Consider the following 15,952-nt stretch of genomic DNA (forward strand, 5'->3'; position numbering starts at 1 on the left):
AGTATGAGAGTGAGGGCTGCTAAACTGTTTCTGAATGTGTGTTGTGAACAGCTCAGTTGTTTGAAATGGGTAAAAGACATATCAGTTGGTTGTGATATTGGTATCAGACATGAAAAAAAATTATTTATTTGGGTATGATTGTTTTTACTTTGATTTGCACTGAAGCTGTGATCAAATAATTAAGCAACGATTGTTCACATTTTATTTATTACTTCACAAATCAAAGTCAGGATGGAATAAAAATAAAGTCAAAGGTTAATTCAGGCACAGTGGTAACACAAAAAATGTAGACATTAATGTTATTTTTATTTTTTAAAGTTCATTTTACTTCACAAGCCTTTCAAACTAATAACTCAGCTGCAAAGCAGATATGAAACTTTACACATGATTTCAAACTATAGCATACAACATATATTGGGCTAGTGTCAAAACAAAGCACCACAAACCAGTAACATTATGATGTAATTATTATAATAATGCTTAAAAAGTACAAAGACAGACTTTATCAGTGTTGGGGCATTATTTAAGCATTGACTAAATGGAGCACAGATAGGTTTGACATTGTTTTGTAGTATTAGCAGTGCAAGTATGCATTACTTTTCTGATACCTGGATTAGTTAACAAGACGTTTTCAGTTACACTGTTGGCATTTAAAGTGACAACAGCCATTCAGGAGTAGGAGTCTGAAGAATAACTTATTATTTGTGAGATTTTCCAATATATATATATAAAAACGTAAGGTCAAACCGACATTTGTCATTATTTGTAAACACATTTAGTGGCAGCCAGCAGACAAACATTGGTTACATGTAAACTGGGAAATAATTGCAGCACACACTTTCCAGCCCTCATACAGTGTCCATAACAGCTGCCATCTCCTTGAACTGCTTGTGTAAATTCTGCAGATTATAAAAAAAACAATTTCATAATCAAGCCAGTGATAAATGACACTAGCATTACATTCACATCAATAAACACAGACCTGGAATTGTGGAATGGTCATCTCAAAAGACTTCTGACAAATATGACCCGAGGGCTCAACGATCTTCAGCAGAAGACACACATATGGGGAGTTGAGTGATCGGCAGGTGTCTGAGCTCACTGCCATACCAAGCTTCCACTGCATGTCCACTAACTAGACAGAAACAGCAAAACAAACATTTTACGCATGAAGGTCACCAGCAAAAAACATTAGAAAATGAGTAACTACTTTCCTTCATTAAAATTGTACATACCTGGCCAATGCTGAGCATGGCGTGAACCTCCTGCTGAGCATGTACCAATGTGCCATGTGCACTCCACAACCTGTGTACCACCTGAAGGGAAGCTTTGGACCAGTTGTTACTTCCTTCTTCAAGCCTGGACACAAGGTCATCCCCAGAGAGGTTGTTTTTCCCAGCTGACCTGGTGATATAAATGTTAACTCTCAAGTCTTACAGTCCAACTTTGTCCTTGTGTATGAATGATTTGGCCTTTGGTGGTATAAAAAGACAATCAACAAACTGTGAGGAGTGAAACATTTGAATGAAAGATACCTGAATGTCAACAGCAGAAATCTGATCATACTATGCAGAGCTTCATGGTCAAGTCTGACTCCAGCTCTCTGAAATGTCTGCTCAGAGGAACAAAAACATAAACATGCCATGAAAGAGGAACTTCGGATGATGGGTTATTATGAGTTAACAAAAAAAAAAAGAGGAATTCCACAGAAATACTGACTCACATCAGACAATTCAGCTGAATCAACTCCTCTCGTCTGCCCCTGAAGATAAGTCAGAATGGGCTGACACTGTGGAGATTAAAGATTAGTTATCAGGAGAAGAGTGGAACCTCTATGGCACCAATAATTCATCTTGTGCAAATTGTACAGTGCATGGCTACTATTTCATATCCAGTTGTTTATCTCACTCCAAGGTTTGCTCCACTTGACCTTCGGCCCATAGCAAATGCTTAAAAATGTGAAGTGTGTAGAAGCCTGAATCATGTGTGCTTATGGCAATGAAACAAATACTAGAGGCTAAAAACATCACTGTATTTCTCTTTTGTATATCACACACATGATTAAATAATTATTCATATTCATTTTTGTTAAAATACTTTAGTCAGCAGAATACAACTTTAACAAAATTGACACAGCACATTCTCATACTCACTGCTTCAGCTAACAGATCAGGAGAAATCCTACAAATGTTGTCCACAACTTTGATGGTGCCTGAAATACACAGTGAAGCAAATCACTGATCAGAGGATTTGCCATGTTTCACCTATCCTCTTCATAAAAGCAAATTATACATTAATGTATCAGTCCAAAGTCGTCAGTTCCTTTTGGCCAAACAATTTCTCAGTAAAATGCCTTATACAATAAAATTCCTAACAAATATTCAGGACAGCAATAGAAGGATAGTATAAATGGTACAGCAAGACAGAAGAATAAGATAGATTAAATACAGCAAAATCTTGATTAAACAAATTACCCACACAGATGTGATAGGATCGATGGAAAATCCCACACAGTGTCTAAATTGCACAAAAAATATTTATTGAAACCTTTTTATACTGGCCGTTTTACCGAAATTAACTTGTTGTTTTAGCAGACTGATTATTGTCTGTCCTCTTACTAACTGTTGATTATTACCAGAGAACTAGTTGATTCCATTGTACACTGTGCAATGACAATAAAGGAATTAGTTGTTATTAATACAGGGCTCTGTCAGAGTCTGCAATTATATTTAGCAGAGGTAACATCTAGGATTTAGATTAAAGTCAAGTAAGTAGTCAAATGTTTTCACTCAGCTAACATAACAAGTTTTGTTTTGTGTTTGCTTTAATTTGTTGCACAGCATGTACATTGAAAACATCGAACATGGCATTTTTGACTGATAATGTACAACAGCATCAGAGGGAATAGTACACAGACAAATAACATACAATACACTAAATAAAACAAATAACATGTGAGGGACATACAACTGAGCTTTCTAAAACATGGGGGGCGTTCTAATATCGTCTAATATCAGGGCTTTGGTCCTTTTATAAGTTTTAAAGACTTCATGTAGGCCTGTAATTTGGATTCATTTGTAAAGAAGACTCAATGCTAACGTTATCAAGTAAGTTTCAAGTCTCTGAATTTCATACGGTGAAAAAAAGTATAGTATAGCCTGTTAATCTTTCCGGTAAAACTACAATCTGCAGTGGTTATTTTGTTCCACATTTTGAAAACCTACCATGTGAATCCTCTTCTGCTGCTGGCATGTTCTCTCTCGGTTAGTGTTGTCGTCACAGTGGCGGCTTTGTAAAATCGGAGTTTAGCGAGATCAGACAACCTGGACGGACCTTAAAGCAAAACTTTATGCTCTATTTTGATCGTCATATTATTGAAGATGTCAGCCTTATGCACACAGACCGACTTCCGACCCATACAGCTGTGTCTTCTTCTTTGTTTTAAGTTGCATTTTGTAAAAGGCTCACAGCGCTATCTACAGTATCGGAGGTATGCTCTTCCTCAGACATAGCAGTGGACCCCTTGTGGGTCTTGCAGGTACTGCATGTGAGCCTCATACTGGACTATAACATTATTTCCATTTACCCAGGTAATTAGAACGCACAGGATAATGTTACTCTGTACGTACAATATAAAAAATATCGACTTTTGGGTATCCGCAAGAAACACAGAATGGAGAAAATACAGTTGTTGGGATTCATTCTAAAACACGCCCCTGACCCTGGACTGATCCACTATTATTTGGATAATGTTGGTGTCCCTTTATGAAATATTTAATTCAGCTAATAAAGAACCATTTAAAAGCATTTAAATAGATTTTTATTAGTTCTAAATATTCATTGAATACAGCGTTTTGCTGTGACCGTCTTATCGCAGTGTGTTTATCGCTTTTAAATAATCAAGCGCCCCCGCGTTTTCCGAAATGTCAGAGTGGCATTTCCAGACGCGGAAGTGATTTGCAGTTGTCAAACTGACTTTAGTGTAAATCAGTTTCAGCTCACTCCTGGAAGACTCCTGAAACACCTGACCTTACTTCAAATGGCCCCTCCACGATGGCTGCCTCTGGAGTCTAATCCAGAAGTATGTACTGTTGATATTTCTGACTCGTTCATGTCGAATTAATTCATACACAAACATGTGTGGGCCGCCTGCCGGCTAGCTTATGCTAACTGTTAGAACAAAGCTGTAGCTGGTTGTGTTTGCTTCACTGAATGTAAACAGCAGTTTACTGACCTTTGTCTTTTCTTTGTTCTTTTCAGGTAATGACAAAGGTGAGTTTGTTCTTACTGATTGTGACACCAATTGATTGAATAATCGAAGGCAGTGTGGCGTGCAGACGGGGGGCACAGGGCCTACCCTGCAGCAGCGATTCTACATCCAGGTTAACGTTGCTATTAAATATTACAATTTACGAAATAAAATTCCTGCTGACAGATAAACACAACGATAATGGACAGTACTTGAGGAAAGTGACATAACCGTCACTAGAATGTATTTCTAGCAGCCCGCGTGCTGTAAATAGATCTTTGGTTGACTGTGTTTCATGCGGTTGCTCTATGATCTGCAGTAAAGAATAACAATTAGATAACGATTAGTAGAAGAGTAAAGTTACTTGATATAAACTGAGATTGAGGAGGTTGTATTGTTCCCACTGTGGTATCATAGACAAAAGACTTTAAAGCATTATTGGTCAGGTACACTAGAAGAAAGCAATGTGGTATTAATGAGGAGAGTTTGATTTGTACACAATGAAAAGATAATATATAATATTGCACAATGCAATGGAAACCTGCAGTAAGTTGAATTTTATTATTGGGAAAATTGGGAATGAAGAAAATCATTATTATTTTGTGTCAAAGCATGAAAAAGTATTTAGCACAGTTTTACAGTTATTACAATAACAATAATATTTTTGTGTTGTCTCATGCCTACCATCAACATTGTCCTGTTGTCAATGTATTGGGTACACGTTTAAGTGCTTCTTTTCTGTAACAATTGTCCCACATTAAATCATGAACTCATCGGATCGGATATCAGACCGAGTTAAATAGAAAGATACAATCCAAAAATCCTATATATCGCATGCTTTACATACTGTAGAAATGTTAATAAAAATCATCAAAAAAATTTTAGCTGAGTCATGTTTGGGCTGTTTGTTTCTTCCTTTTGGGAAAACAATATTTGTTACACCATTGGGGAATTATGTCATTGAACTGACTCGGCACAAATGTTGTAACAGCTTCATAGTTCATAAATGGTCTTACTGTATTGGACTAATCTCAGTAGCGGGGTTGTGTATTGGACACAAAGAAGTGGTATCGTCCCATCACTAACAGAAATGCAAGAAAAATCACCACCAATATTCGTAACTATTCTTTTAACAGTTTCAACAAAACCCTTCACATTTTTGGGAAGGATTTATTGTAGGAGTCTTCTATTAGTATTGTATGTATTCATTTAATAAACTGGAAACTTAGTCGACATATTTTTCAATCATAAATAAAACAATATTTACTTGGGTGTATCAAAGTTTTTCCCACCATTACTTTAAAAACTTATGATTTACTTAAAACACTGTTGGGAACAATTAATCTTCTATTAAGTTACTCACAGTTTTGCTTTATTATGGAGAGAGAGGAGTAAAGTATTTTTTCCAATGGCTGATCGTTTAGTACAGATCAATGTTTTTCTTTACAGTTTAATATTTTTGTTAGAGAAACATTTTCGGTTAGGTTGGAATCATTTTTTAAATGATAATCAGAAGCCAACATTACTTCACCTTGAGGTAAATGTGTCTTTTAGATATTATGTCAGCTTTATGCCTTTGTATGCATCCACATTTACTCTCCACTCTTGTGCAGTTTGTTAGTTGTTTGGGAATGAGATCATCCTGGCAGTTTGGAGATGTGTATGGACTGGAGCCTGAGCTTCTCAGCTTGGTGCCGAGACCTGTGTGTGCACTGCTACTCCTTTTCCCAGTGACCGAGAAGGTACTTTAAATTCCTTACATCCTTGGTGTAAAATGCATCTTCTGTGTGTCAGTTATGCAGGCTTGGGTGTCTTCATGTTATTTCACATGAGTATGTTCAGGAAATATTTCTCTTCTATGTTTCTGTTCAGTATGAAGCATTCAAGCAAGAGGAGGAGGAGAAGCTCAAGGCTCAGGGACAGGAGATTTCACCTGATGCCTACTTCATGAAGCAAACTATTGGAAATGCCTGCGGAACAATTGGGTTAATTCATGCAGTGGCAAACAACCAGGCACATCTGGAATTCGGCAAGTAAAGACGAGAGAGATTTCAATGTTGACAACTTCACAGCAACAAATGAGGTTATATTATTGCAGGCTGTACCATGTGAGGGTTAGAATTTCGGTCAATTGGTGATATAACACTATCTTGTGTTTGTTATACTTCAAATCAATAATTGTATTGTGAAGACCAGGAAAACATTTCACATAATCCAAATACATTTTTGTCTGTGGACCGTTTTTCCTACATTTATTTTTCTGTTTGTTCTTTCTCCTCAGAGCCGGATTCTTCCCTGAAGAAGTTTATTGAACAAACCTCGAAAATGACCCCAGAGGAAAAGGCCGTCTTCCTGGAAAAAGATGAGGTAGGAAAAACACTGCAGAGTAAAGAGAAGTAGTCAGTGAGACATACCCGTGAAAGACTCCGCTAATGTTTTCTTTTTCAGTCTGTCAGTAAAGAAGCAAAGTAATCTCTTTTATGACGGAAGAATTGGAATATGTAATGACTGCAAAGAGGTTTACCAGCTGTTGTGCAACATCTTTATTATGAGACATAAGTAAATATCTTTGTCTTTCAGACTATACGTGTTACACATGAATCAAGTGCACAAGAGGGACAGACTGAGGTTTGTATTGAGTTTTACTTAACCTGTGTTCTGAGTTTGCTTCTGGCCAAAAAGCCCCACGTTTTCTCATGTAAAAGCACATGACCTCGGGCCAACATGTTTGTTTCTTGTTCGAGTTAGGCTCCGAGCTTGGATGAGAAAGTGAATCTACACTTTGTAGCTTTTGTGAATATTGGTGGACAGTTATATGAACTTGGTGAGTTGACCACAACTACATATATACTGTCCTTTATCATGTTGTTGATGGTAAAAACCTTTAGAAGCAAACTTGAAAACTCAGGTTGAAGTAGCTGTTTTTTTAATACCTAGATGGCCGGAAGCCTTTCCCTATTATCCACAAGAAAACTTCAGAGGATACTTTCCTTGAGGTATGACATCACAGAATAAAACAGACATGTCTACATTAAAATATATTTATGCAGAGTTGTAGAATCATCACTTTCTTCTTGTGCTTGATTGCACTGCAGGATGCTGTAGATGTGTGTAAGATCTTCATGGCTCGGGACCCACAGGAGGTTCATTTCACCATCATTGCCCTTTCCAAAAATTCAGACTGAGGAAACTCCAGAGAAAGCAAAGAAACCATTACTGCCAAACATTCTCAAGTGCTGACTTTAGTGGAAAGTAAATGTTTCTTCAAAGTACTTAAGGAGGTAATATGGGGGAAATGGTCAGATGTCAGGGATATCATTCTAAAGCACTTATCCTTTTTTTTTGTTCATTAGATGAAATTGGTGCTGCTGTGCAACATATTACTCAAAGTAAATTTTGCTAACACAAAAATGTTCCAATTATTCAGTGTTAAAAAAAATCACAATGCACTAAAATGAAAATTTAGCAGTTGTATCATTTCACAGAGGGAAGTCAACTTCTTTTTACTCTGAGTTAAAGATGCATATAGTTTGTAGTAGATCAAATTTCTGACCATGTCCATACTGCCTGAAGAAACAAGTTTTGTTTCATTTTGTTCCTTGCTTTGAAATTGAACAGAGTGTTTGCGGTGTTATGAAAACATTAAATAAATTAAAATGTCTCCGACATGGTCTGGCACGCTCTAAATGCAGACTGAAGATCTCTGTGGTTTGTGCCTACATTTTTGTTACAAGAGTTGAAAATTCTGTCAAATAAAAGGCACATTTATTAAACCATTTCTTTCACTGGTCATTTGTGTGACACAAGTATCTTTTTGTTTGGAAATGTGTATTGGTTTACTTTTTTGTGTTTGACAGGTAGGTGTATACTAGTCCGGTGTATGTTAGAGAAAACATACTAGACCTAGTGGAACATGAAAGCAATTTTAAACCAGATCTGATGCAGTTACACTCATCCATGGGTTTAGGGGCATGTTTAGGCCCTCAAATGTGATTCATTTCGAGTTAAAAGAAGAAAAAGAATAACTACTTAAGTTTCAATAGGGTCCTCTGCACCTTGTGCGCTGTGAACCCAAAAAATACTATGGCACACTCTTAAAATGTTAATTTTATGTAAGCTAATGTTTTTGTTAATACACCAGTAAACAAATGCATTCACTTTTCCATAAAATAAAAACTTGTTAGTAGTTTGTATGTGTATTTATTTATTTTTAAATAGATTAACAAAATAACAGATTTATTTATATTTAAAGCCTCTATTTACAGTTCTTAAGGTAGACTTGTACACACATCTGGGGTTTTAATACCCGGGTTTATATACTCATGCAGGCTGTTTGCGTTTATGTGCTGTCGCTGCTTCACAAGAATACTCTCACTGACAAATACTCATGCCAACCTCTTGAGAGACTGCTCATAGGACAGTGGTGTAATAATTTAAGTTAAATTAAGAATAAAACATTCATTCTTGATAACTTAATTTCTTTTAGCAGCAACATAAGTCCCCATTGTGCTGAAAATCCCTCTTTAACCCTGTTGTATTATTTTAAGCTACCATATTAGCCTTCATGATTTTTTTTATCCATAAAACATCATTCTGTTTTGCAGTTTGTCCCCTTGTAATCACTATAGTGAGTATTTTCAATCTGCAACACATCACCGTCAGATTGAATGTAATTAAGTAGCAGGAAAAACCAGTAGAAGTAGAAGTACAGTAACCGAACTGACTAAATAGCCTATCATTGTATCACTTTGCACTGGGCCAAAGCTGTGAGGGGTCACAGGGAGTTTCTGGCCCCTCTTTTTAAGCTTTATGCATCTATAGAACATTTTTATTACAACAAAACTATTGGATACTACAATTTGTGTGACTGCATGTCTGCAGTGTTGTCCTGAAATGGAACGGAGGAGGAATGTGAATGACAAGCAGCTTTTACTCTGCTGATTTTGACCAAAATCCTTTAATAGATGCAACATAATATTTAATACTGTGCTACATTTATATTCTTACTAAGTGGCCTGTACTCCAGTTCATGTGTATGTAACTTTGAAACACTATTCTAATGTCAATTAGCCTCTCTGAGCTATTTATTTGATATAATGTATTAATATATTATTTTTTTTAGAGGTCCCAATCACTTCACCCTGGTGCCATGCCTGTTTTGCACTGTTCTCTAAATTAAAGATTCATCTTACTAATACTGTGCTTTTTGCATTTTGTGTATTGTTTTTCAAAGCCAGTAATGCACCATGTCTACCACTGGGTGGCGGTGTAGGACAGTAGACAGAGCAGGACTTCATGTAGAAGTTTGCACAGGCACTCATTAACTTTTTTCCCCCCTCATAGACGTTTGTGTTTAGTGGTCACTTGTTTATGTTGTTATTTTTAGTGGTTGTATTGTAGTCTGAGATTGTTGTTGATGCTGCTTCTTATTATCCTTCGGTGTAGATTTACACTATTGTGCATCCAGTCTGCAATTGTGGCTGCAGAGAAAACCAGGATTCAAATGAATCTTCCAGAGAGGGGAAGTTAACAGTGCAGTCGACTGTGTTGAAGGTGGACTGCGGGTGGTCCACGGGCCTCGCTTTGGAAACCCACAACCTCTAAACTCCCGCAACTTAAACCTTACGGAGAGCGAATCTCCTCCAGCAGACGAGGTGAGCCCGGGTAAAGGTGGAGTAAACTGCGCGCAGGTTGCCAAACAACAAAAGACTGTGAACCTCAGGTGTGTCGGATGAAAGAAAAAGGCAGGTGAGAGGCTGCGAGATGATGTGAAGAGGAATGCACGACTGTGTTAACACCTTGCATTCATTCTTTTGATGAGCTGCTGGAAATGAACAATAGGAGGCATATTTCATGAATGAGCTGTGTGATCACCTGTGGCTTGAGGGAGTTTTAAGTGCGCTGTTTGTTTGAAATTGTCCTTCCATTTGTGTCACACGGACATTACTCGGATAATAGTTCTCTGTGATGGAGTGGCGCGAACAGTCCAACATCAGCTGCGACGAAGCCTTCGTGGAGGCGCAGCGATGGATCGAGGTGAGTACAAATCTCAAGCTTTTACTTTTTTACTGTTTGCAAATGCATGTACAAAATATAAAGAGACGAAACTGGCTTCTGTTCGTGATCACTGTAAAGTGATGTTTCCACTTTGCCTCCGTTTTAGAGGCTTTTATCCACTCACATTTGATTAAAGTGAGTATACTCAGGAAAGCTTTGGGGGGAAAGTAGCTGAGTTTGACTTTCAGGACACCCCACACTGCTTAAATTTATGGCTGAAAGCTGATCAGGTTCCTCAGCTGCTTGCCCTCCAGCTCCAGATAATAGCCCCCTCCACCAATGAAGGTATGGAGGCATCTGTGTCACCTTTAACCTCACGTCATGTCTCAGGTAACTGCTGAGATAAATCTGTCCTGTCTTTTTTTTTTGGCTACAAGAAATCTATTGGCTCCTCTGAGCATTTTCGCCCATTCCTCCTTATCTCCTCCGTCTCTGTCGTCACAATACAAGAACATGTCTGTCACCTAATTCATTACTATTGTCAGATCTTGCCTAGACCTGCTCATCACTTTCTTCTTATCACCCCTGGGGCTTTCAGGCTCCACTTACTATCAGCTAGTGAAGGACTCATTAGAACTGATCAACCTACTGTACGTTCATGAAATGATGAATGTGCAGTATGAGTTAGTGTTTCATATGGTTTCAGCAAGTGAGTCGAAAAGGCTGTTTTAAGTGCGAGTAATGAATCGAAAAACAAAACAGATGAACCACATTAAAGCACAAAGAATGTTTATGATCATTTCTGTGAAATGTGTAATACACAGGGTAGAGATTTCAACAGGTGATTTCTTTTCTAAAGCAAAACAAGTTTCTTTATGGTCATAATGTGACCACCAATGCGGCAGTGAAAGTGTAAAATGACTAGCGACGCAGAAAAACCACCCACCAGCCCTTTAATAACAGTCCCTCTCATTTACTTTTCAAATGTCAAATTATCCAAAGTTTCCATGCAGACTCCAGCCAGACACTCATTCTCTCGTTTCTCTTTTACAAGCGGACAAAATGATGTTTCCTCATTTCACAACGTCTCTCCGCAGCAGGGTGGTGTGGAGCTGCCGCGCGGCTGTAACTAAACAAATATTGTTCTCATTTCATGAGGGGTGAATCTGAATGCTTTCGATGTGACATCAGTGTCTCACACACTCACACACTGGCTCATTGTAGTAGTGGCTTTAGCTGATGGTGGGGGTGTAATCTCAGGCAGGGGTAGGAAGCCTGAGGAAAGAGAGCTGAGAGAGGTATACTGTATGTAAACGTATGTGACATGAAGGTACTGTTTTAGCGGTACATGTATGAGGGGTCTGTCAGAGAGGAAATACAAAGGCAATCTGACACCATGCTGTGGCACGGGGCGAACAGTTTCCCCCCCCTCAAAGAGAAAGTCTTGTGGATCTAACCACTGACTGATTAACACGCTGCTTGGCTCCACAGCACTTTAAACAGAGGCATGTGTACATGGTGAGGTTGGTGCTGTTAAAAGCTAAACTAAATGGTCTGGAGCCTGTCACATGGACACATTCCTGCATTAGCTGCCATGGCTGTGAACATAGCCCCCCTCGGAGCTGGTCGGCCGTCGGCAGCACTGGGCGCTGTGTTCTGTGACCGCTCGGCCTGGAGTGGAATAATAGAGGGCCTTGTTAAAGTAATGAGAGGGCTACAAGTGTGGCTGTTGTGACAATCAGCAACAAGTGGCTGTGATTAATATACAACCTGCGGGTCAGAAGATCTTGCATGGTTATCAATTGTCTTTAAAAAAACAAAAGCGGTCCCCACATCCCCGGAAAAGGACAAATCTGTCCTTTACTTTTTGAGTTGTGCTGCTCTCAAACACAGAACCTCCTCGGCCTAGATAATTAATGATTAAATAAGTGCCGATTATATTTTCATAAGTCTGCGTCAGTGTCACTTAATGGGTTTTACCAATGTTGGTTGAGCAAACAAGCACTGGAAACAGTGTCAGACACACCATACCAGTTTTTCCGTGTAGCCTGCGATGGGCAAGAATTTGTTTTCTCAAAGAGCCATTCATTTAGGTGTTGCCGAGAATTCTCAGAATACCTCTTTGAACAGGTTTGAAAGTAGAGCTTCACTTCAGCCAATGATGTGCTGGAAGGTCGTGTAACAACACAGCTTGTAATCTGTATAAGATGTCAGCTGTGCCTTTAGATTTTGCTCCTGTGCGTGCGTTTGTGGCTCTTTGAAAGGGACCAGATTATGTTTCTCACATATTCAGGAACAAAGCAGTTAATCACAGGTAACTCAATCCTGTGTGATTATGTAGGTGTTTTGCTTCTGTTGTGTTTACTAATGTAACAAAGAGCCTAACTCCCTGATTCGTTATTATTTTCATGCATGCTGTTAAGGAACCTATAGTTCGCATGTTTCTACCTTTTGATTAAGTACACGTTTCAGTATTTTGGCTGCAGCTAATAAATATTCTCAATATTTGTTATACAAGAAGTCCATGTGCACAGCAAAGAGACCGTGCAATGGCATTCTTACTTTTGTGTAATATTTGACTTGATTTCCATGTGATACCCTCTCAACCAATGGACCATTACCCAAATGTATTTAATTTACAATGATAAAAAAACCATGGAAGAAGTCAACATGTCTTCATGCTCAAAAAGCTCCACTGTATACAGTATTTTATACAACATGTTCATCATCTGGTCTCCACTAACAAAATTCTCTTCATGTTTAATTATTATCATATTGGTTTGTTTGCAAATGATGGACATAATTAAAGTAGTGGTTAGCACTCTTGCCTTTGCAGGAAGTAGACCCGGGTACGAGCCCCGGTTGGAACAAGGGCCTTTCTGCATGGAGTTTGCATGTTCTCCCCGTGTGTGTGTGGGTGCTCTCCTGGTTCTCCAGCGTCCTCCCCCAGTCCAAAAACATGCAATATGGGGATGAGTTTGGCCGTAGGTGTAAGTGTGCGAGTGAATGGTTGTTTGTCTCTATGTGTGTGGCCATGCGATGGACTGGCGAACTGTCCAGGGTGTACTCCGTCTATCACCCTATGTCTGCTGAGATTGGCACAGCACCCCCCGCGACCCTCTGGTGGAGGATACAGCGGTAGATGATGGATGGATGGATATATTTGCCATTTCAGTTAACCACCATTTATACATTTACTCAAACCATTTTTTCCACACTCCTCTCAGGTCCTGTTGCTCCTGCAGTCAGCACTTGTGGGTTGCTTTTGTTGGCCTGTGTTTCTTTCTGCCCAAGTTGACTGATGCACTGATCATTATCCACCTCATTGTAACACCATCTTTTCATAGACAGAACAGTGAGAAACGAGGCAACATGAATGCAAACGTTCACACGTGAAGCAGGACACGGCACACCATGTTGATGTAGCTGTGTTATTCTGATATGCCGGATTTTCACCGTTGGCTTCCACAGTGTTGTGTTTGTCTTGAGTCAGAACTCTGAAGTAGTTGGATAATATCCATGTTGCCCTCTGTTGACCCATGCTCCCGATCTCCAGCAGGAGGAACAAAGAATTTTAGCAACAATAATTTGTGGTGGGTAGGGCTGCATCCGCACAAACCTTGAATACTGATTTGCCTCAGTGCCCAGCATGAATAAACAATAGCTGTGGTCACAGAACCAGACACTCTTTGATTATTTGTGTTCCACCAAGACACCGTTCTTGGATCGCCACAATAATAATTGATTTCACACATGTATCAGGACAGAGGACCACATTTCAATTATTTAATGTGTGTGTAGGGAGCGGGGGGTGGGGGGTGGGCAGTCATCATGAGATCCAACACATTCTTGAGGGGAGAGCTAGGGTGGGTTCCTGCTGGAAGGCGAGCTGTTTTTGAAATATCTGCTCCTGCCTCAAATCTCCCTGTTAAATCAGGGCAGCAGTATGTTGCTGCAGATTAGAGTTGTTAGTCCACATGACAGAGTCGGGGGGGGGGTACAGTTGGCTGGATCGGAGGTGAGTTAATTCCTGTAATGTTGAAGATAGAGAAGATAAAGGATTCTGATATAGCCAGGTTAGTGCCAAGTCAAGTCCCACCTTCCACACGTGGGCTGGGAGATAATTTCTCAATTAGACCATTCATTCTGCTTGGTTGGTGCAACTTTGATATGAAAACATGAAGAAAAAAGACTCAAAAGCACCTTTATTCAGAGGGAATTCAACCTATTCTGCATTTTCCACCTGTAATATCAGCTGCATTGTTTGCTGCGTGCGTGTGAGTCCTAGCCACACATAGAACAGTAGGGGTCAGGATTTCTTATGCCAACTGCAGTGTCTCACTGATAATGCACTGTACTGTATAAAGCGTGTTTGGTATGTGTGTGAGTGGTGTAGTCTGTGTGCTTGTGTTCTAATAGGAATCATTGTATTTTCTTGTCAGTGAAAGAGGTGTTGGCCCAGACCTTTTGTATGTTTAATAAACAAAAACAAGTATTTCCCAACATTGGCGTAATCACATTGTGCATTGTACTTTACAATTGTAGCATAGTACAAACAAGTACTGTATAAAAAGCTTAACTCTTATTCATCTTTTATAGCATGGTCTAATTCTCTTGGAATGATGGGTATTTAAGGCCTTGCCCATCTCAGATTATCCGGGTTGTGTTCTGAGGTGAAACTAATAACAATAATACTTTCCCCCTCAGTGGCTGTCTATCCCATTGCTCTGGTTTCTCCTGACTTCTTCATAATGGTGGTCTATACTTAGCGATGACACCAATTGTCCCAGATTTTTATCCCCTTTCCTTTGAAGAGAAAGGAACAAAGGGGACAAAATCCTTGAACCAAGGGACATTTGAACAATTTGGTTGGCACAACCTGTCCAACCTGTTTTCTTTCATGTCTGTGGACACGCATGCGTGCGTGCATTAATAACAGCTCTTCTCTCTTACTATATTCTCACAGTGCACAATGTGTATCCATCTGCCCCGTTTGTTATGCAAATTCTATATTTCCATATAGACGTGTTACAACAATAATTTACATGCTCACCCAGCAACTGTTCTGCAGCCAAAGATGATATGACAATATGGCTGCTTGTGTAGTCACAACCTCTGCAGAGGACGTCAAGCTTTAGCCAAATATCCCAAGAAAATGGTTTCAGTGAGACATAATTGGGAAATTGACCCACAGACCAAGTCATTGGTGTTTGGTATAGATCCACATCCACGATGTTTTTGATAAGTCTCTAGACAATTTGTGGGATTGTCAATTTACGGGGGGAAAACAAATCACGGAACATGTTAAAACACAAATTGTGCATAACTGGTAAAATTATATACTGCATTCAAGAAGAGAACATTGCTGCACACTTAGATGTATGCTGTCTTTTCAGTGTACACTCGTAACTGCCGTGTTTGTGTTGGATTCGGTTGCTCAGGTACCATGTGTTCAAGTAGTTGATTGTGGAAACATTCCAGCAAAACAAAACAGGAAGCTCTGTTAAGGAGCGGCCTTCAAATGAATGTAATATTCCACAAACTTGTGGTTTCACATGAAAGCGTTATAACATATTGTTACCTTATAGAGATTGTGTATGTGCATGTTGTTTGCATGCATGTGTGTATTTACCTTCACCTCATGCACACTGTGTGTGTGTCCCACATGTTTGCCCCCATAATGGCTTTTGGTGGTTTGAGATCATG

The 15,952-nt window shown here is 39.2% G+C and overlaps 3 protein-coding genes across 14 annotated transcripts in view; 2 read left to right on the forward strand and 1 right to left on the reverse strand.

Annotated features, from left to right (window-relative positions):
• Positions 1–285: 285 nt before the first annotated feature.
• commd6 (COMM domain containing 6) lies at positions 286–3,477 on the reverse strand. Its single transcript, XM_044049887.1, has 7 exons — positions 3,225–3,477; positions 2,154–2,212; positions 1,724–1,789; positions 1,536–1,612; positions 1,236–1,404; positions 983–1,135; positions 286–899 (listed from the first exon to the last, which is right to left on the reverse strand). The coding sequence occupies exons 1-7, from the start codon at positions 3,250–3,252 to the stop codon at positions 849–851; spliced, it is 603 nt and encodes a 200-aa protein (XP_043905822.1). The 5' UTR covers positions 3,253–3,477; the 3' UTR covers positions 286–848.
• Positions 3,478–3,939: 462 nt separating this feature from the next.
• Positions 3,940–8,022, forward strand: uchl3 (ubiquitin carboxyl-terminal esterase L3 (ubiquitin thiolesterase)). The gene is made up of 9 exons (XM_044020012.1): positions 3,940–4,081; positions 4,261–4,272; positions 5,863–5,991; positions 6,122–6,278; positions 6,531–6,616; positions 6,830–6,877; positions 6,998–7,073; positions 7,187–7,245; positions 7,345–8,022. The coding sequence occupies exons 1-9, from the start codon at positions 4,040–4,042 to the stop codon at positions 7,432–7,434; spliced, it is 699 nt and encodes a 232-aa protein (XP_043875947.1). The 5' UTR covers positions 3,940–4,039; the 3' UTR covers positions 7,435–8,022.
• Positions 8,023–9,689: 1,667 nt separating this feature from the next.
• The window catches only part of lmo7a (LIM domain 7a), a 47,546-nt gene continuing 41,283 nt past the window's right edge, over positions 9,690–15,952 (forward strand). For 4 of the 12 annotated variants that reach the window (XM_044049630.1, XM_044049667.1, XM_044049707.1 and 1 more), the window contains exon 1: positions 9,692–10,285. In XM_044049630.1, coding sequence (XP_043905565.1) covers positions 10,217–10,285 — 69 coding nt within the window. In that variant the 5' untranslated portion in view covers positions 9,692–10,216. Of the gene's footprint in view, positions 10,286–15,952 lie in introns of all 12 variants that reach the window. The other 8 variants (XM_044049692.1, XM_044049641.1, XM_044049651.1 and 5 more) reach the window with 6 other exon arrangements.

Source organism: Solea senegalensis, linkage group LG2 (assembly GCF_019176455.1).
Source record: "Solea senegalensis isolate Sse05_10M linkage group LG2, IFAPA_SoseM_1, whole genome shotgun sequence".
Taxonomy (NCBI): domain Eukaryota; kingdom Metazoa; phylum Chordata; class Actinopteri; order Pleuronectiformes; family Soleidae; genus Solea; species Solea senegalensis.